The following is a 22836-nucleotide window of genomic DNA, read 5'->3' as shown; positions in this document are numbered from 1 at the left end:
TGTTTTTAATCCAATCGAGATTCTGCCTTAGTATCGAGAAAGCAAATAGAATAAAGTAGTTTCTCAACTAAGAATCGTACTATTATACCCTAATTTAAGGTCTAATAATATTGCAGTTGGCCCGTAAAATGATCGAAAGTTTCGAGTGATGGAACTCTGAATTATGGATCAGGGGTCCAGTTGGTCAACAAATACACCATCTCGTATCTCACCTCAGAAAGATAAAAAATACCCGATTATATCATGTTACTATTTTATTTCTTAGAGCACCTGTTCATATTCTCCTGACCGTTCATCATAGATGCATCTGATTTCATCATCGGTTGTTTCCTTAGACATATATGCCGTTTTTTCTCCAAAATACCTTGCTACACTTTCTACGGTCACCTCTATATCCATTCTATAAAAAGGACCATATGCTAAATATGGTACATACAAAGGCTTGTAACTATTGCCATAAACTTGAAAGCTCTAAGAACTGGGATTGCAATCTTCGAACTGAAAGGGAGCAGACTTGCTTGACCACCACATCACTTCTAAGTAAATATTTTTATGATCACTACTGTGCACCCTCTTTGGAATAATCCAAATATTTAAGCTACTTACTTCTGAGCGTTGCTTGTGTAGTCTTAATGTGATTCTTTTAAGTATGTGGTGAGGTTTTGAAGGCATTTTTAATGGTTTTAGATAATGATACATTCCCTACCTCAAAGTCAGGAAAGGATTGAAAAGGATTCAGAAAATCGAATTGGCCCAGCTTTTGATGGCAATTAAATTTTTGCTGCTTGATCGTGTCTTCTGGCTCCCACAGTCCTCACAATCAAAACCAGATATCAAAATGCCTTTAAACTCGTTAAGTTGAGAATAAAAGTGCAAAATAGCATGTACGTTATGTCTTATCGAAAGCTCTTATTTAAATTCCGTCAAGAAATGTAAGAAAAGGTTTTCCGCCACGTTGAGAGTGAACTTCAGCCAGAAATCACTTCTTGTCATTACTTTCACTAAAGCTTACGTAATTTTTATAATAGTTCTCCCGGATGATTGCATCATTTATAATGATGGCACAATCTTTAGAAAATTGTTTTTTTTATTATAACCACACAAAGGCCCTTATATTTTGTAATTTTACAGTATGAGCGAGAATACGATTTTCCCAACATGTGGCAACCGGTCGCCCGACAATCTGGGTTAGCATGGAGACTGTGGAAAAATTGCTCTTTGCTTTCCCTTACATGTTAATAATCTAACAATCAAAATCTGTGATTTCCATAATTTCTCTCCTGTTGAAATCGGCATTTATTTGAAATTTTGTTCACAATCCTCTCTGAATATTTCTTTGTTTGCAACACCGACTCTCCTTTGCGTCAATTTTTTTTTTCCAGCAGACGTTAAATGGATTCGAGGTATTAGATATCTCTTTCATGTCAGCTTTATGTGTCAAAATACCCAGCTGTGTAATTTGTGCGATAAAATATTTTTTTCATGTTTTAGCTTAATTGGTTTTAGCATGGTAAAGCACTAAAAAAAAAAGACAAAATTTGTATTCAGTGATGCACAATAATTTACAATGCCGTTCTGAAGGAATAGTTCCATACCAAGGATAGCACGACCATTCGTCCACGACCGAGGAAACTTCTGCTAGGCGAATGAAGAGTTCAGAATATCACAAACCAGGGAAGGTAGAAAGTCAGCATATTCTCGAAGGAGCCAGTTGTTAATGCCATCAGGGCCCCCGGCCTTTCTCGGATTCAGCTCTAACTCGGAACCTTAAAGACCTCTGATGGGCTGATCGGTCAGACTTCAGAGTTGTTCGAAAATGGAGGAAGACACGCATGCGGGCTATAATCCTGCATTGGCTCAAGAAGAGCCGTATTGATCATATTTGCAGTGTAAATAATTTGGATATATCAACAAAGTTGAAATGGTAAATTGGCCACCGTAATGATTACAAAAGCTGACGTTTCGAGCGTTAGCCCTTCGTCGAAGCCCTTCGCTCCGACGAAGGGCTAACGCTCGAAACGTCAGCTTTTGTAATCATTACGGTAGCCAATTTACCATTTCAACTTTGTCGATATATCCAAATTATTTCGTTACTCCCACCGACGCAGCCCCAAACAGTTTCTTTCGAAACTATCAGCCTTTATTCATTTGCAGTGTAAAGGTTGGAGCGCACCGTGATCCCATGAAGGTGGAGATACGAGCATTTGTCTTCGCCACCAGCTGAGCCGGAGCCATTCCTGCCATCATCTTGACCTTATTCCACCACTGGAATTAGTGATGTTACGAAGGTGTCTGAAACGCTCAGTATCACCTTGCACATATGCATTTTGACGCGACTTAGGAGCTTTAAACTCAGCAGACACCCAAGGAGCGTCATTTACGTGAAGTTTAATGGTACGGTCTTGAGAGGTAGGATGGTGTCCAGGCCAATCTTTACAAGGTCTTGAAAAAGCTGCAACTTGCTTCCGCAGTCGGGCGCAGAATCTAGAACGGACCGATCTATGGAGTTCAGTACCTGCCAAGCTCGCGTCTGCGGCTTGGGCGAGTATCCCTTCGAGTGAGAGAATGACGACTGTAGAACCCCGAAATGATCGGAAAGACTAAATGGAGAAAACGTTTGTACAAGATCTTTGTTGTACAATTGAGGCATGTTGGTAATCCTGGCAACTCAAAAGGTCAAAAAGCGTAAAGAACAATGCAAATATACTGACCTCAACTTGGATATGATATTCTCGGATTTTCAAAGTGCTTCATTTTACCGTTTGTTTAATTTCATTCGTGAGGTTTATCATGAATAGAGAAGCTTGCCGCTGCAGCCACGATCAAAACCGGCTTAGTTTCGACTACTTCTTCGTAGCTCGCTTTTCACATTTGTACTCTTTATAATATTAATACAATTTTTCCTGAAAATTCTGAAGGAAACCGTAATAGGGCTGACAATAAAGCCAGCTAGTTCAAGCATGTGTTCATATGCGGTTTACCGCCATTCCGTTTTGAGACTATATGCAAATTACGTCTCGCTCGCAAAGCAAGACAAAATTTGCATATCAGGCTGAGCAAGAGATGGGTGGATAAGGTATTCCCAATGGCCAAGATTGGGTCTTTTTGCCATATGTCTCTTTTCTTTTGTTTTTGACGACCGTGGTTCCGAAGTTTTCAATCAAATCAGTTCAAAACAGGAAAGAGGTCTCGATGGTTTTAATTGACAGAACTACCCAATGTAATTTGCATAGTGCGACAATATCATATGATAAATTTACGAACATGGACTGCCGACGAAAGAGCAAAAAAACTTCATCATTTTCTCAAGAGCAGGAACACGGAAAGTGTCTTTCCTAAATATAGAATCTTTGTTATTTTGTTCACGTGGGAAATAAACATGCACTAATGAGGTTAATTTAATTACATAAAATTGAGGTATTCGATTCTTCAAAAGTAATTGACAAGAAAGATAAATTCTTGGTGAAATAGTTTATTAGCTATTTAAAGAGAAATCTGGTACCCCAAAGTAGCGCATTCTAGAGAGAGACCGCATACTTTCTTTCCCCACCCCCCCACCCCTTGACCAAGTTAACTGTCACGCAAGCTCGTTCGGCCTCTATGCATTTTTTTTGTAGATTCAAAAGAAACAAATTTGCATACGGTCTGTTAAACAACTGATAAATGATGAACAGGATCGACAATAGAAAACTCTGAACATAAGCTTTAAATAGTCGGCTCGATCAGCGTTTTAATGAATTTTGTCGCAAAGAACACTAACACGTCGTATCAAGCGCACAAGGAACACGAATTGCAAAGTTTAGACGTTTTCTGGAGCAGCCGTTTTGATTGAGCCGCGACATAAAGCGACAGTGCAGATGTCAAACTTATGGAGACAGCAGAATGGAGAAAACGGCAAAACAGAAAAAACTTTGGACTCTTACGAACAGCTAAGAATATAATATTGAGTTAAGGTTATTATATTTACTTTGCTATATGCATCGGAGTCGTGTTAATTTTTATTAGGGACCGGTCATAAAGTAAAGGGGAGGTGGGCTATGAATTTTTTTTTCAAAGTACTGGTTTTCAGTGGCCCACCCCCTAGGCTTAGCCACAAGTTGCTCGGCAACTTTTCGGAAGGTTTTGAAATTTTCGGAAACTTTTTAGAATTTTGGCAACTTTTAGAATTTTCGGCAACCTTGGGCTTTTTGAGGTTCTTTGAAGCCACTTTCTTCACGTTTTGAGCCACATTGGTCAGTTTTCGATAGACATTTATTCAATTTATTCTAAAATACAATAATTAGGGCCCCCTATGGGTTGATTTTTGTGATGCCTTATCACGAGGTCAGCGGTATTACGTTGCACGTTTTTGAAGATGTCGGACAATTACAGTGACTATTTATTGATCAAGTGAAATGGAAAGAACCTTCCTGCGAATTTTTAATCTTTAAAACCCAAAAAAGGTACGAAAAGCAGGTAAATTTTGGCAATTTTTCGGCAACTTTTTGGAAATTCAACAACTTTCAGGCTATTTTTTGGCAACTTTTAGACACTTTTATCGCCAACTTTTTTGGGATTCATCGGCAGCTTGTGGCTAGGCCTACCACCCCCGAGTTATTTGACAAAACTGGAGCGGCCCACCCCTGGAGTGGCACAGAAAAACCTAGTGACCCACCCCTCAACTAAAATCAGTTATGTGGATAGCTACATGTGGAACATTGTGAGAGAGAGTGTTCTCCGCAATCAGTCACTCGTCATCTTATGGTGATGTGATAACCTCTATTCATTGTAGTGTGATAGGCCTTAACAGCTTAAAAAAGAAAGATGGTCGCTGGCTAAAACTAGTAATAAGTAAAGGTCAATTTACAGTGGATGCTATTGAAACAATCAAAGCAAATGCGTCACAAGTTGTATTACGTGCCATAGATGATAGTGATGATGATAATGATGAGAAAGAGGAGGAGGAGGAGGAGGATGATAATGCTTCTGAGGGTGATGGTAGTGGTGAAGAAGATGATGATGATAATGATGATGATAATGATGATAATGAGAAGGATGAGGAGGATGATAATGCTTCTGAGGGTGATGGTAGTGGTGAAGATGATGATGATAGTGATGATGATAATGATGATAATGAGAAGGATGAGGAGGATGATAATGCTTCTGAGGGTGATGGTAGTGGTGAAGAGGATGATGATAATGATGATGATAATGATGATAATGAGAAGGATGAGGAGGATGATAATGCTTCTGAGGGTGATGGTAGTGGTGAAGATGACTATCAAAAGATGATTTATAGGAGAAGCTGTGTAAAAAGATGTTTGAAATGATATATAAAGTGAAGGTTTCTGAACACACAATAAAGCTAATTAGTGTTCGAGATTTTATACTTTAAAACGTTTCCTGACTACTCTGTAGATTTAAGACTGTACATAAATGGAAACAAAATATATAATATGTGAATTCCTGTTGTTGTACAAAGTTGGATTAAAAAACAGATTCTACTAACGTTTGTGTTGATATGTGAATAATTCAACACGACCCGCCCCTAATGCGGTGCATTTTTTTCCCTGACTCACCCTTTTTAACGTGTTAAAAACTAGTGACCCACCTCCAATTTTTCATAGCCCACCCCCCCCCCTCTACTTTATGACCAGTCCCTTATATCAGTGTCTTGATGGTCACATGTACGTAACAGGATGGCATGATTTTATGTCTTTCTTCACGATTTTCCAAAAATTGTGAAAAATTCCAAATTAATTTTCCCATGCTATACTTTACATATTTTGAAAGTTATCAGCTCTAGTATTATCAGTCGTAATCTTACGAAATTCTGAGCAAAGGCACTTGCTCAAAATTATCGTTGTTTTTCGCCTACCGTTTTACGCAACACGGGAGAGCCATAAGTTTTTGACTTCTCTTGAATACTGTGATTAATCTAATCTTTATGAAATCAAGGTGTTTAGACTATGACAAGTTATACAACAACTTGGAACTATGATAGCTTTTTTCAGCGCAGTTGTTTTGATACGCGAGTCGAGTGAATCATGACCTATTTTAAACCTGTTCGGTGTCGCCAAATCGATCCTGGGACTGAAAACGAAACGTTTCCGTTTTTTTGGAAACATAATTTTTTCAAGGAAAAAACTGCACAGCAATTGTATTTTTTCTAAAGGGTACTTGTATGCCGCAGAAGAACAGCGAATTTTAGTTTTTTAACTTTGCCATGCAATGTTTGATTTTTGCATGGATTTGCTTTTAAAACTCGTCATGCAACTTGCTTGACTTGATTATAAACTTTAGAGAAACTAAACTCGGACCAATCTCTTGAACAACAGAAATATAGTAATGATATAACAAAATTTCGTATTTTTGCAGTCTGAACAAGAAAGCACTCTGAACCAACAATTCCAAAATAAAGATAGAAAGATCTTACGCAGCTCTGAACAAAGGGAATCGTCTCCTGCAGCTGGTTTGTTCACTAGCGGACGCGCTTTTGGAAATTTGACAAATGAGAAGCTCCTATTTGATATCTTAACTGAAGAATTTTTAAAAGAACGCAAAAATAATGCTGAGCCCCTGAATCCTTAACGCAGGAGATGCAACTGCTGAATCAACTTTCTTGATCACCTTATGCTCCCCTTTTTGTTTTGTATTTTTTTTTTACTGCGACGCACTGTGGAGAGTGAGCTGAAGAGCCTTAACCTTACCTGGCACTCAATCCAGAGACTGGCCCGAGACAGACCGGAGTACAGGCCAGGAGGCATAATGGGCAAGAGAGATAACTGATCTTTGTCTGATCACAATGGACACTATAATCTGTTCATGTTGTCCTTCAATGGACACTGTCGCCTCTGCGATCGATGTGTTCAGCACTTACTAACTTTTCTACATTTTTTTACAAGGTCTCCTAAGATATGGCTTAGGAGCTAGATCACTGGGGCTCCAATGATATTTACAAAGGAGTTTCTTCAATTTCGCCCCCCGCGGCCATTAGTAACTTCATGAGATATCCAGACAAATGTTTATAGCCCGGATCGGGTAATAGCTGTTTGTTCTTTTTTTTAGACGATAAGCTCTCAGTTTCTCGGTGTTTTTTTGTTTTCCGTTGATCAATTTGTAATTGCAAGATGAGTCCACGTCAAGGTAAATGAATTCTTTGAGCTCGTTTAATTTGATGGACGTGTGATTTCCTCCCACCATTTTTGGTTTCGTTTTCACGCCAAAACGATGCTGAGATATGAAATCGTCTGCGGGTGCTTTAAATTTAATCATAACATAAGGAATATAGTGCACATCGTCTCATTGGTCAATTCAGTTTCCAAGGGGATGCTTTGTCAGGTTATAGATGTTAGGTTTTTTAAATAGTGTGATTAGGGCCACGAGTTCAACATCGTTTTTACCACTGTTAAATGGAATCCTTTTTGAATAAAGCTTTAACTTCAGTTGTTTGTTCACTTATCAATGTGCCTTATTATGTCTATGGGGTAACACGGACAAAAGTCCACCGGAACGGATGCCTTAGTTGGCATAAATGCATTCTCCTTATCACGCAATTATCCGTTCACGTTACACAACTGGCCCTGAGTTCTACCTTCTCACGGCCATCCCTTTTTGGTTTTTCTTGCCAGCGTTTTAGTGCTTCGAAGACTTGTTCAGTTTAAGTTTAGTTTTTTATTGAATACTTCAGTAAAGGTGCTTATCAGTATTTGCCGACGTTCGTTTTCACTTAGCATAATTACCTTATGCTTGCGTCTGTGCATGCACTTCAATGTGCTTGCGTCGCTAGTGAAAACCAGGCTTTACAAGCCATGAATAATTATAATCAGTGAAAGTATAGTGCGATCGTCTGGGTGAGTATAGTCCTGAGAAGGACTGTTGTCGGAGGTGGTGACTGACGTTTCGACAACCTTTGCGGAAGTCATCATAAGAGTTAAGACTCACTTGACTGCGGAAGTCATCATCAGAGTCAAGACTCGCTTGACTCTGGGGATGACTTCTGCATAAATTGTCGAAACGTCAGTCACCACCACCGACAACAGTCCTTCTCAGGACGATACTCACCCAGACTATCGTACTACACTTTCACATATTACCCCCGGCTTCAAACCATTTACGATAATTATAATGGTATACAAAGTCAGTTGAGCATCCTTAATCCACAAACCCCCCCCCCCCCCCAAAAAAAAAAACCTGGGAAACTCGTTGTTGTGAGTACATCAGGGTTGTTAGATGAAGAATCATCTCACACACAGAATGATATTCGGATAGGAGACCCTAGTGCACACGACTGGATATTTGAGAAATCGGAGAAATGATATGTTAAGAAACACTTTTTTTTTTGTAAGAACACGAAACATGCCACATACCTGAAATCTTTAACGAAAGAATTGCAGCTCTTTAATCAACTTTCTTGCTACAAGCAGCTTTGCTCGACTTTTCAACTCAGTGTCCGATCTCTGTCTGATCGCAATGGGCACTGTCACCTCTCCGATCGTCCTCTCCATTTATACTTTCTTACAACTTTGCTAAGGAGTTAAACCCCCTGGGCTCAAGTGAGATAAGTGAAAATGTTTCCTCCTCAATGTCGCCGCTTGAGGCCATTGGTGACATCATTATAAATCCAGCAAACGGTTATTATCTCTTTGATAAAGCTTGTGGATGGGAGACACCGATGCTTTAACTACATTTGCATGGTTGTTAGGAGGGTGTGTAGGTGTCTTGGAATTTCCGTTGGTGGAAATAGATTTTGCGAGTGTCTATCTCTGTGCGGTAGTAAGCCTCCAACAAACTTTGAGGAAAATGTAAACTGCTATTCTGAAAAAATGATTTATTGTCAATGCTTGTTGGCACGCTGCCTTTTTTCATGGAATTTATCCTAGAAACATTTCCAAACTGGAGGGTTATCAAGTGAATAAAGCTCTTCCTAGTTCATGTCAATGCTTGTTGGTATACTGATTCGTTTTTCATGGAACTTAGTCCAGCAACATTATTGAACTATGAGGGTTATCTACTGAATAATGCTACCCCCGGATCGTTTTTCATATTTTACATGTGGACAGAGTACAGCATGAATAAAACTATCAGTCGGTATTTCTGATAGATGATATCAGCGAGCACGGCCTCTGTTTCTCACACTTTCCGTTTTTTTTCAGCGATTTGAAGATACTTGATAAAGTGCAAATTAGTTCTGCGATATCACTGTTTAGCTCTAAACCCCCCACAGGCCTCGCGGAAAAATTAAAACTTTTACTCTGGAAACATCTCTACTATCAAAGCTATCATGCTTTTGTTTCCATTGAATCCAGCCCTGAACATCACTGCTTTACTGATTGGTTTTCGTTGATCAAATTGTAAATGATTTCTTTGAGCTATCATACTTTACATTTGTGCTAAGCTTGAACAGTGTCAGTGATTTGAGCATTATTACCACCCACGCGACCCCCTGTTTTCTCGTGGACACGCTCTTACCTAACTGCCCTCGAGGTTGGCTCTCGAGCTCACGACTTCAAAATGCGATTTACTTCGATGTAAGTTACAAGCGCTATAAAATTCGGGTCTAAGGAGAGGCCATATTCAGGTGGGATGAGTTCCAGACAATCAATCGAAGCCTACACTTGACAGTGAATAACAACTTGTGCCAGCATTCACCTTTGTTTGCGTTTACATAACTAATGGCTTTCTCATCTTCGCACAGTTTCTTAGGTCCATTATCATATGCGACGTTGTCATCATGTGGCACGGACATTACGTTTACAGGAAAGGATTTATTAATTTGTACGCTGTAATATTTCGTCAAAAATACATTAGTTAGGTGATACGATGCTCGAGATTTCACATCAAGTGTTCAGATTAGAATTTTAATTTAAGTCACGTTTTACGTCAGTAGGATAATTCACGTGACATTCAGTAAGATTTCAGGTGAGTTAAATATCAGGAGCTCATTAAGTAATGGGCTCCTGTAAACATGAATTAATTTTTCAAAACTTTGTAAACGAATCCCAAGGTTTCTTTGGGCATGTCCTCGGCTGCACACAGAGGTAAATAGAAACAAACAAATAAAAGCAAACAATCAAAACAAAAACTTCATCTCGTCAATCTTAAGTCATCCTTCTTCCACTTTTGGCAAGTAATGCTCTTTCATCAAAGGTTTCACCAAAGCATGATACCGTTTCGGGTACAAGTTTCCTTAGTGTTGCCTCCAGGCTATGGGTGACTTCCTTAGAAATCCAGACAAATGTTAAGCTTGTGGGCAAGATGGCTTTCAAACATTTTTCACTTTTTCCTGTTGCTCTAGATTTACAAGAGAGCTGAGTCGTGCAAAGACGTTATTCAGCTGTTTTCTCGTTTTTCGTTGATCAAATCGTGATTGCAAGATGAGTCCATGTTGGGGTAAATGACCTCTTTCGGCTCGTTTAATTTGACGGACGTGCGAATTTCTTCACACTATTTTTAGTTTGGTTTTTACGTAAAATGATGCTTCATCTTCGGGTTCTTAAGACTCAGATAATATTACACTTATTTTAACTCGTCAATACGTTGATAAGATAAGATGACACTAATTTTAACTCGCGAATAAGTTGTTTGGAGATGGAGAGGTACGACGTTGGAAGAAATTATCTTTATGAAAATTAATAGGATAGCATTTCACACCACCGCTTGAATCAACTATAAAGGTAGACTTAAAAAAAGATATAAGACTACATTTGAGAGTCTCCACGGGGCCGCAAGACGTAAATTAGCCGCTTGGCGTAAAATTTGCCAATTTAACCGTTAGTCGTTATAAAAATTGACCGTTAGACGTTTCCTTATGACCACGATGAAGATATATTAACCGTTAGACTAACGGCGGCGGTAAATTGGCCAAAGCCGTCAACGTATTTGGACCCTCACGTTTGCAAGGTTGGGAGGTGGAGTTGGTTTATTCAAAATTTCCGCTTTTACTTTATATTGCGGAATTCTTTGGTGTGAAATATCTGTTAAGTACTAGAACCCCACATAAAACGATATCACAACGAGAGATTATATCCTATCAATGCATGAGGCTATATCCCTTTGTTTACACAGAATCCAGTTCAGAATATCCCCGAACGTTGCGTTAATGGAGCTAGAGGATTCCTTATTGAATGACGCTATTCCTGAATCTTCTTTTGTATTGATAATCTGTACATGTGAAAGGAGTATGGCAAGCCATTATAATAATAGATGGATTGATGCAACCAGGCCGCATGAGGCATTAAGTACATTAATTACAAATTCTGATATCCACAAAAGAGAGTCTCGATATTCCACATTTAACTTGATTTGTCTAAAAGTTATCGAAAAATGTCCTTAAATTTTCGTTAAATGCTTCTTACTGGCGCAGATCACGTGCGTCCTTTTATCGGTTTACGGTACATTATACGGTAGCTGGAAGCAAGGTCTTTTAAAGTAAAACTCGAAAAACACTTGATAGGAGAAAGCCTCGAGTGTGTGGAATAATGTAACGGGTAATTTATGGAAAAAATGAGCAATATTAAAAGAGATCGACTCAAAACGTTCTTCGAGTTGTTCCTTTCATGGTCATAATTTGCTTCCTCGAGCAACGGGCTACCTGCACGCTTATAGCTTTATCTTTTTTCCCTTCAATAACTTTCTTAAAATGTCAGCAAGTAAAATAAACATGGCGGCTCAATAGAATCGCACGATTGTTATCTAAAAAGGTGTATTAAAACAGTATAAAACAATACAGCTTTTGCATAATGGATTCTAGGCCTTCTAGCAGCGATATCCATAACATCCATAGGCCCTCTAAGTCTGAAAAAATAAGTCGACAGAGAAGAAAACACCAGAGGGAAGATTGCAAAAGGAAAGATTGCATGCTCAGATATCGATCTTGGCGAGTTCTATTTTATGACGTAATGTTTTGTGACTAAAAAGAGAGATCATTCGAGTGAGATTCATCGCGTTTCCCTCGGTAGAATTTCTTAAGATTTAGTGGAGCGTTTGACATGCTGTGCCCTTCCCATTGTCAATTAATGAAATTAAAAATTCATATGATCAATTCTAAATTAGAGGCAGAAGACAAAAATTTGCAGAAAGGAAAGTGTCAATTGTAGTGATCCCTATTTTCTCCGATTTTAAAATGATTGGTAGAACAAATGTTACATATTGTGGAAAATAAGGAAGATTTCACCGAAGCAAATTGGAGAAAACTAAAATTAAAACAGTTTACCGCCAGTCATCACCCTTATATGTAGCTTTACGGCTCAAGAATGAAAACCTCTGTGTCAATATTAAAATTTTTTTTTTGCTTAATTCTTTAATTTTCTGTGCCCAGTCAAAATACAGAAAATCTGCCGCCATCTTGCCCCACGACCGAGTTTAAAGAGGAATGGCTCTAGCGGATAATGTGACGTCAAATCGAGAACACGAAAGTCTGCATTTCGCACATTTTCACTTGTTTGGGAAGGTTGTCGTCGATATTGTCCGAAATATGCCGACTAGGTGTGTTGTATGAGGAATGTATGAAGCGCGATACCCTCTTGCAAATTTCGCACGTTGCTACATCCTTCTACAACACACTTAGTCGGCATATTTCGGACAATATTGACTACAACCTTCCCAAACATGTGAAAATGTGTGAAATGCAGACTTTCGTGTTCTCGATTTGACGTCACATTACCCGCTAGAGCCATTCCTCTTTAAACTCGGTGGGGGGGGCAAGATGGCGGCCGATTTTCCGTATTTTGACTGGGCACAGAAAATTGAAGATTTGAGAAAATAAGAAAATTTCTGTACAGAAATACTCCAAAAAATACGCTTATTTCGTTAAGCGAAAAAAAAAATTTGGGTTTAGGTGCAATTTAAGTCACAAAGTAGGAAATGTTTTTTTTTTGGCGAACACCAATTTTTCAGCCAATACAACGGCTCCAAACCTGAACTCTACGATCGCTACATCGACGACTGTATCGGTGCTACCTCCTCTACCAGAGAGGAGCTGACTCAATTCATAACCGCAATCAATTCTTTTTACCTGGCTCTGAAATATAGCTGGCAAATCTCTGACAATTCTTCATCCTTTTTAGACATCAAAGTTTCAATTGAAGGCAGCGGTTTATGCGCTAGTGTGTATTACAAACCTACAGACTCGCATAATTACTTGTTGTATTCGCCTTCGCATCCATCTCACGTTAAGAATTCCATTCCTTTCTCTCAGTTTCTAAGACTTCGTCGTTTATGTAGTGATGACTCTGATTTCCACCACAAATCAGAGTCAATGTGCCAGTTTTTCGATAAACGTGGTTACCCTGTTTCTGTCGTTCAAGCAGGTTACCACCGCGCCCAACTTATTGATCGACATTCAGCACTACAAACGTCACAAAAGGAAAATTCCGACCGCAGTCCATTCACTCTCACGTTTCGCCCTCACAACCCCTCAGTTAAATCCATCATTTTTAAAAACTTAAAGAATGGCTGCCTGTAAGGATCGAGAATCGTCTGTCAGCGACCATTTTGGTGAATTGCTCATATTTTGCTCAACGATACCCTTTGGTAAACTGTTTTCCAAAATCAAGTTTAAAAGTTCCGACGAGTGTTAATTTTTCAGAAATTTGCGAAAATTTGAAAACGCGGTTTAAGTGCGGTGTTCCGCCTGGTAAATTGTCCAAAATTCACTGCAAAACCCAAGCTCCGTTGAAGGCTTAAAATGAATTCAGTTAACACCAAACTTCACACGTTTTAAGAAAAAGTCTTCCCATTCATTTGTGTTATGTTAATTTTTCCCTACACAGCTATATTGTGATTTTTTTTTGTCCCTTAAGCAACACCCTCAAAAAGTGCTGTACATGGGGCGAAAAATAGGTAAAATTTAACGCGATAAAAGTATACCTGGTACATAATTTTTTAAATTTTTAACTAGCTATTCGTAATAAAATTTCATTATTCAATACCTGAGTAAAATTTGAGGCTTTGAATCGGAACGCTTCCTTTTGAAAATACCACAAATGTTTGTGTCCTGAGCGAGCAAAGACATATGTTGTGTAAACAAACGCTAATCTAATTATTCCCTGCCAGGTAGAAAAAGGTTTTGAAATCAACTTTAAGTTTGGAAATTTTTAGCTGTTATGCCACAAGATATTAGGTAAAAGGGAAATCATACAATCAGAGTTGCGTGAGAGCAGAAAGAAAATAAAATCAGTGTCGAAAATGTACATACGGTTGTTACATCGATCACCATTATGCAAATTACGACCTCAGCTGCAAGAAAACTATGATATCTCTTGCTCAGTTTGTTGAATGACTCTTAAACAATTCAATGGTTGTTTTTCATATATATATATAGATAATATGTATATATTGATCAATAATTCCTGAGAATGTAGGGGGAGAACAGCATTCTGTACAAGCATTTCAGTGTACCAATGCGAATTATTTCTATTTATCATAACCGACGTCCGATCCCAGCAAACACGCACCACATGAGACCCTAAATGGGCTGTCATAGATATACCAAAGACTGAAAAAAACAAAAAGTTCACTCAAGGTCTGATAACCACACGATAACACTTTTACAATTCAATCTCAGATTTACTACAAAGGGCAAAGGATAGTGCGTCGATATACCCAGTATACTGTGGGAAAGGAAGATTCTCGTGTTTCTCTGAAAGAAGGCTGGGCTCAGAGTAATAAAGAAGGCTTACAGATTCAACGAAAAACAAAAGTCGTACCTTCTGCCTCAATTTCGAATAGGGCAGACGACAGACCACAAGCTTGATGCTGAGGTAGTTGCTCGAGATATGCGGCGTGCCCGGGGCACCGATGGTGCACGACAAGAAATTTCCAGTCATCGGAATTCCTCACAACTACCCAGATCACCTCTTTCTTCTCAAGACAGAGTGCGTTAGTACGCCAATGAGATGCTGATGACAGTGATATCCGAGCAGCTCAGGAGGAGAGTAATTTTAGCGAGGCAAAGGAGACTGTCACGTCAGTACAACTTGACCATCCCCTGATCTACGATCAGTACGATCTTTGTGAAATGGCGCTAAAGGACTCTTTGAAAATCTTGAGGCTACCCATGTTGCAGCACATGTGTGAAGATCTTGGCCTCAATATACCATCAAAGCCCATTCGTAAAAAGGCCCCGTAATTGGCTCTACTGAAAGAGATTGTCAGCGAATGTACTTACCAAGAGTCGTCATGATGCTGACTTTCTCTTTTGTTTAGCTGAATAGGAAAGTGAGGAAGAAACGAATGAACGGCGTATCGTTCCTAATCGTCAGTTAGTGGTTATCTTATTTTCTAAAAATGCACGTAGGCCGGATCAGAAGTTGTTGCGTTTTGTTTTGTTTTTCTTTTAATCATGCCGGTATGGACCCTCACTTTTCTTTTCTGGTCTTCAAATAAGTAATGAAGTTTACTCATCTGGTAGCCGAAATATGCAAACTGACGGATGCGGGAGTATCCAACCTACATTTCTATCCGCTCATGTTTTAATGCGGGATTTCTTTCTCTAATTTAACGACGTCGTCCTTTCAGTCGCGGTTTTTTAAACGCGCGTATGTTCAAGCACCCCCAAAACGTTTCCAATTACGTTACGTTGCGTGACATTAATAATTACCAGGAGAATAACACCTGTTCTCTTGTATTAAATTACTTTGAAGGTCATAAGGCGCCTTTCTTTGTATTTATACTTACAGAAAATGAGTTCTCATTGTAAAAGATAAAAAGTATTTAGATTATCAGTGTGGAATCAAGTCTTAAGTAGCTTCTTTCGAATGTATCTTTTGCATTACTTGAATGTGAGAAGGTGATAATGTAATGTGTACTTCACTTGCAGATTTTTCAGCCCAGAAATGTTTTGGAGAACCTTATCAAACATCTTGCAAAATTTTTGACCTGTCTCTCTACATTTTACAAGCTATAAGTCACTACAACGGAGACCGAATTTAATTTGGATATTTAACAACTCAATATGGTTAAATTACCTAGTTATTTGTTTACACACTTTGCATAATTTTGCTCGCTCAGGTCACGAACACTTCTGACATTTTCGAAAGGAAGCAATGCGATTCAGAGCATCAAAAACTGCACAGTGAATGGAAATAGCATTGTTTGACGAATATATTGTTAAAAATCCAAAGTGTCAGGTAACAGCTACATTTTTTTCGCGCGAAATATCACTTGTTTTCAACGCCATTTTGCGTAGTCTGTAAGGATGTTCTTTCAAGGGCTTAAGTGATCCCAAAATCGATGTGCCCGAAAAAATATACTCACCGGAATTGAATAAGAATAGCTTTCCTTACAACGTGTGAAGTTTGACTGATTTTATTTTAAGCCTTGAGCGGAGCTTGGTTTTCGCAGTTAATTTTTGACTGTGCGACATGCGGAGCCTGAACTCAGGTAACCTGAAACCGCGTTTTCAGATATTCGTAAATTTATGAAAAGTTAAGAATCGCTGGAACTTAAAAACATGATTTTTGAAAAGGGGTTTCCTGAAAGGTTTCTTTAAGCGAAATATGAGCAATTCACCAAAATGTTTAAAAGAGTCGTTCAACAAAATGAGCAAGAGATATCATAGTTGTCCTGCAGCTGAGGTCGTAATTTGCATAATGGTGATCGATGTAACAACCGTATGAACATTTTCGACACTGATTTTATTTTCTTTCTGCTCTCACGCAACTCTGAATGCATGATTTCCCTTTCACCTAATATCTTGTGGCATAATAGCTAAAAATTTCCAAACTTAAAGTTGATTTCAAAACCTTTTTCTACCTGGCAGGGAATAATTAGATTAGCGTTTGTTTACACAACATATGTCTTTGCTCGCTCAGGACACAAACATTTGTGGTATTTTCAAAAGGAAGCGTTCCGATTCAAAGCCTCAAATTTTACTCAGGTATTGAATAATGAAATTTCATTGCGAATATCTAGTTAAAAATTTAAAAAATTATGTACCAGGTATACTTTTATCGCGTTAAATTTTACCTATTTTTCGCCCCATGTACAGCACTTTTTGAGGGTGTTGCTTAAGGGACAAAAAAAAAATCACAATATAGCTGTGTAGGGAAAAATTAACATAACACAAATGAATGGGAAGACTTTTTCTTAAAACGTGTGAAGTTTGGTGTTAACTGAATTCATTTTAAGCCTTCAACGGAGCTTGGGTTTTGCAGTGAATTTTGGACAATTTACCAGGCGGAAAAACCGCACTTAAATCGCGTTTTCAAATTTTCGCAAAGTTCTGAAAAATTAACACTCGTCGGAACTTTTAAACTTGATTTTGGAAAACAGTTTACCAAAGGGTATCGTTGAGCAAAATATGAGCAATTCGCCAAAATGGTCGCTGACGGACGATTCTCGATCCTTACAGGCAGCCATTCTTAAATTACTTCAAAACGATCCAGAGACAAGCACTATCTTTTCGCAGCCTCCGCTCATTTCATTCAAACGCGACAAAAACATAGAAAATATTTTGGTCAGAAGTTCTTTTCAGACTAATGACCAACCAGGCACTTTTAAATGCGCTCGTGCACGATGCAAAGCGTGTCCTTTCATTCAAAACACTGAGAAAATATCGGGACCCAAACGATCCATTAAGATCACCGATCACTTCACGCGCACCTCCGCCAAGTGTAATCTATTGCATAACTTGCACTTATTGCAAAAAGATTTACATCGGCGAAACAGTCAGAAGACTAGGTGACCGATTCCGAGAACACCTTCGCGACGTGGAAAGGAATGACAGGGACACATCGAAACCAGTCGCTAGACATTTTAATTTACCTAATCATTTAGGCTAAGCAACATATGGCAATCTGCGGTCTTTCCTTACACTTAGGTAGCACGGAAAGCCGTAAAACTCTTGAACAAAAGCTCATCTTTCAAACCAGCAGTGTAAATCCCACGGGTATCAACGAACGCTTTTCATTCCACTAATTTATTCGTATTTTTCTCGTTGCCATGTTCCCACCAATAACGTAGCTCCATTCTCTGCCTTTGAAAGCGCGCAAACCCACAATTCCTCTATTCGCTTCGACGAAGTGAACAAATTTAGAACGTCTAGTGAGAGTAAACTTTCAAAAGCCAATTCGAACAAAATGCATACCTGTGCCTCTTGCCCATAATCATGACTGCAGTTCCCTGATTAAAATTCTCGGAAAGAGTACCAGATAACCCCATACAATAATTATGCATTCACTTCTTTGTCTTTCTCGACAAACTTTAAAAACAAAGTCTACTAGTCTGAATGCATAATTACTTTATGGGGTTATATGGTACACTTGCCCAGTTCTCTAAATAACGCCGCTGCAGAACAGATACTACAAAACGTTCATGAAAGGTAAGTTTATTTCCGTGTGTTCGCATACCGTTCCTTGATGAACTTCGTCAGCCAAACGTTTAGAGACTCTGCCGACATGTCGCAAATGTTCGTTTCCAAATCTTGAATTTGAGAAGTTTCCACAGCAAATCCGCTTTCTCCGTCACAGGCTTTCCTATTTGTCCTTCGCGCCTGCCTCTCACTTTCAATATTTCACTTTCTTGCTCTGCGTTTTTTGGCTCACAAAACATTTGGTTCGAAGCCATGTGATTTTTGGTGTGTCACAGATTGTTCATACAGTCCCAAAACCACACAATGATAACTCACAATAATTCCAAAGGCGACTCAACGTAATGCGTGCTAGCATCTTCAAATTCATTTGTGCAACACGAAATTAAAATTATCACACTAGTACGCTAAACCAAAAAATTATCGCACAAGTACACTAAACAAACAAGTTCGCATATTCCCTAGAGATGTTTACTTTTGTTATAAAAGATATTACTAGATTTGATATTAATACAATTAAATATATCAGGAAATAAAAAAGAATGGGTTGGCTTTAGGACTAAGACCCACTTTGTTATTCCTTAGAAGAAGATTTCAAGAAAAGAGGCCTGAAGAGTTATGTTTCAAAAGAGGCCTGAAGAGTTGTAAATAAGAAGAATATCAATGCAATACCAGTTAGGCAGTTTAATCTATTTGACAATTTTTTTAAGTTTAACATTAAGTCTTTACAACAGCATTATTGTCGTAAACTGATTTAATCGGAACAACAAACTCTCTCGCTTACAAAGATTATTGATGACTGAAGATCAGTAGTCTTGACTGCTAAAAATTTTTTCTCTCAGCAATGTGAAACTGCTTCCGTTGTAGTACACATTAGGCGACACGCCTTGAAACGTGCCAATCTTAATACCGCGTTCTCCTATTTCTTGACGAAATTGTACAAATCACGACATTATAACTGATGTTAAAGATCAATTAAAAGAATTAGTTTCCATTACTATCCTTGGTGAGTTAAGTTTAACTGCCATAGCGCATGTTTCTCAATTCTTCAAAACTTTGTAAACGAACCCCACACTTTCTTGGGGCAGACCCTTGATTGCATAGAAAGGTAGAGATTGTTTGAACATAAAGATCCACTTCCCAGCTTTCTCCAGCTCTGTCATCTTTTCCTTGTAGTCTCCGATCTGATCTACCTGAATGTTGAAACAGAGGAAGCCATCTGCAAAGAATTCAACACCGGGAATAAGGTATTTTGTTAGGTTTTATCCTGAAAAGTCTCTATCATTGCATTAAGTCCTTCCAAGTATTTGAAATACTCACAGATTTAATCAACCTGCAACATCTTCCTACAATACGATTAGTGTATTATTCAACAAAAGGTGAAGAGAACATACACACCTGACAACAACGATGGGTAACAAGAAATTCTAAAGCCAATATGCAGGAGATTTACGAGTCAGATCCCAGGTTTTGAATGAACACGTAAGGGGGTAAATTGAGGCTTCCTTCTCTATCTACAAAGGTCGCTTCCCTTTTAAGCTTCGCAAAAGCAAATAAGCAATTAAAAAAGAAAGAGTAGATCCTTTACGTTTTTCCTTATCAGCGATCCCTTTATCTCCATGATCCTTCTTCAAAGACTTAACCAAAGTTTGAAATTTGAGGTTTCATGTCCCATTGCTCGAAGTTTAAGGTCTTTTCTACGGCGTATAAAAGACTTAAAACACTGTGAGCATGTTTCTTAAACCCCACTGAGATGTGTTGGAGCTTATAAATGATTATTTAGGGTAAAGTCCAATAACGAGCAACAGACAGACTGTTTACGTGGTTCAAATACACTTACGTCCTCGCAAACTCTTAGCCTCAGTTATGAAGAACCTACCGGTTCGAACCATTCTAATCATTTCCGCGAAACCAGAAGGGCCGATTCGCCCCTCAACAAGTGACCCACCACAAATTAAAGCATCGAATTGCCCGGTTTCAATCTCAGGTATCGGCTTCCCACACAAAGACGCGCAGGTGAAATCCTTATAGATATTTTTCTTCTTTGCTTCGTTTAACATCTTAGGTGAGATGTCCAATGCAGATATGTTGGTGTATTCGAGTTTCTTGAGCTCAACTCCCATCAGCCCTGTTCCAGCTGCAGCGTCAATGATTTTGATCTGATCTTTTTGCTTGTCCTGGAAAACTTCCTTCAAGGCTTTATGAAAACATTCGATAAGTGGCTTGTGATAAGCAACGCGAGCCGCCAATTGCTCCTACATGATGAAAAAGTTCAAGCTTGTTATGAGGCAAGACGATCTCTAAGTACGACACAATTCTTGTGAGCGTTTAAATCTATCTTTCAATGAGAACTATAATTCTATCAAATTAGGGGGTATCAGTACTTTTTAAAGTCTAAACTTTGTCTATTGGATTGGATCCAAAGTGGAAGTGTAGTTATGCAAATGTGGCCATGAGTAAAATAAACCTCAGAAATTCAAGGACGAAATTATGAAACAAAACGAGCAATGAACATGAGCATTCTAGGCTTCCGTTTATTCCTTTCTTTCTCTTGCGCAGGCGCATCCATGCACTCGTAACATAACTATAACGTAAGTTCGTATAATGTAACACAACTATAGCAAAACAAAGTCACAATATAGTAGTTAGCTTACCAATTTTGAAATTAAAACAATAAAGCTATTTTGTTAGCGAAGACACGTACTATCATACCCTAAATAAAGATCTAGAATTATTGCAGCAGACCCATACAATACGCGGAACATCTGAGGAACAAAACCCTCAATTCTGGATAAGGTCTCCAGTGGATCAAACAATGCATCACCTCTTCTCCACCGCTGGGGGAGCAAAAATATCCTTACCATTATATTATTTTTATAGCCTGTTGTTAGGTAAGACTCGTACTATCATACCCTAAATGAAGATCTAGAATTATTGCAGCAGACCCATACAATAAGCGGAACTTCTGAGAAACAAAACCCTCAATTCTGGATAAAGAATCTAATGGGTCAAACAATGCACCACCTCGTCTCCACCGCTGGAAGAGCAAAAATAACCTTATCATTATATCATTTTTACAATCTATTTTTATTTCGAAGAGTACCTGGTCATATCCTCCTGACCGTTCATCATAAATACGTTTGATTTCATCTTCGGTCGTTTCCTTAGTTAGATTTGCTGTTTTTTCTCCAAAAAGCTCTCTTAGGGTGTCTTTGTCCATTCTATACACAGAACCAAAATGAAAAATATCAAGCCCCACTGTGCGTGAATGTCCACTAGCTTAGGGTGAAAGTCCTTTTACTGGCTCATTCGATTATTTAGCTAACTTGTGGTCTCGTAATAGATAGTTCTACAGACACTACATGTTTTAAATTGATGTAATCTACATTTAATCTTTACTTCCGCTTAAAATAACTAAAATGTCTGGAAATAGTCATTATAAAGAAAGAATGAGAGCATAATTGATCAAGATAAGACTGGCCGAAACGAGATCAACGGAGCCTCGTAAAGGTGCTTATTAGCGGTTGCCAACGTTCGTTTTCACTCTGCAAAATTACCTTATGCTTGCGTTTGTGCTTGCGCTTGTGCTTGAGTGAAACCAAGTTTTACGAGCCATGAATAGCTATAATATGAAAGTGGAGCGATCGTCCGGGTGAGTATAGTCCTGAGAAGGACTGTTGTGGGTGGTGGTGACTGACGTTTCGACAACCTTTGTGGAAGTTATCATGAGAGTCAAGACTTACTTGACTTACTCAAGAGTCAAAACTCGTTTTTGTGAGTACATCAGGATTTGTTAGATGTAGAATCATCTCACACACAGACCTGCTGACTGAACTTTGCTTTTAGTGAAGACAAAACTTGGCTTTTAGTGAAGACAAACAGTTTGCAATGATATTCGGATGGAAGACCCTGGTGCACGCGATTGAATATTTGACAAATCGGAGAAATGATATGTTTAAGAAACACAGTTTTTGTAAGAACACGAAAACAGGCCACATACCTGAAATCTTTAACGAAAGAATTGCAGTTTGTTAATCAACTTTCTTGCGCCAAGCAGCTTTGCTCGACTTTTAAACTCAGTGTCTGATCTCTGTCTGATCGCAATGGGCACTGTCACCTCTCCGATCGTCCTGTCAATTTATACTTTCTGACAACTTTGCAAAGTCTCTAAGATATGGCTAAAGAGCTAAACCCCGTGGGCTCAAGTGAGATAAGTGAAAATGTTTCCTCCTCAATGTCACCGCTTGAGGCTATTGGTGACATCAATATAAATCCAGGAAACGGCTATTATCTGTTTGATAAAGCTTGTGGATAGGGGACACTACATTTGCATGGTTGTTAAGAGGGTGTGTAGGTGTCTTGGAATTTCCGTTGGTGGAAATAGTTTGTGCGACTGTCTATCTCTGTGTGGTAATAAGCCTTCAACAGACTTTGAGGAAAAGGTAAAAGTACTATTCTGAAAAATAATTAACTCTCAATTCTTGTTGGTATACTGGGTCTTTTTTATGGAATTTAGCCTAGAAACATTTCCGAACTTAGAGGGTTAT

General features: G+C 38.7%; 1 protein-coding gene and 1 long non-coding RNA gene across 3 annotated transcripts; both read right to left on the bottom strand.

The window, feature by feature from the left end:
• Positions 1 to 154: 154 nt before the first annotated feature.
• On the bottom strand, positions 155 to 8473 carry LOC148719248 (uncharacterized). Its single transcript, XR_015994009.1, has 3 exons — positions 8349 to 8473; positions 707 to 813; positions 155 to 400 (listed from the first exon to the last, which is right to left on the bottom strand). It is a non-coding gene; the product is annotated as an uncharacterized LOC148719248 (long non-coding RNA).
• A 10485-nt stretch (positions 8474 to 18958) lies between these two features.
• Positions 18959 to 22422, bottom strand: LOC148719247 (methyltransferase-like protein 27). Of its 2 annotated transcripts, none has more exons than XM_088740197.1 (4): positions 22290 to 22422; positions 21393 to 21510; positions 20130 to 20544; positions 18959 to 19508 (listed from the first exon to the last, which is right to left on the bottom strand). In XM_088740197.1, the coding sequence occupies exons 2-4, from the start codon at positions 21507 to 21509 to the stop codon at positions 19330 to 19332; spliced, it is 711 nt and encodes a 236-aa protein (XP_088596323.1). In that variant the 5' UTR covers position 21510; positions 22290 to 22422; the 3' UTR covers positions 18959 to 19329. The 2 variants fall into 2 exon arrangements, with proteins under 2 accessions (XP_088596323.1, XP_088596324.1); XM_088740198.1 differs by having other exon boundaries at positions 20169 to 20544.
• Positions 22423 to 22836: the final 414 nt, after the last annotated feature.

This window comes from Stylophora pistillata, chromosome 12, assembly GCF_964205215.1.
Source record: "Stylophora pistillata chromosome 12, jaStyPist1.2, whole genome shotgun sequence".
NCBI lineage: Eukaryota > Metazoa > Cnidaria > Anthozoa > Scleractinia > Pocilloporidae > Stylophora > Stylophora pistillata.
The sequence above is the reverse complement of the archived record's forward strand: the minus strand, read 5'-3'. Positions and strand labels throughout refer to the sequence as shown.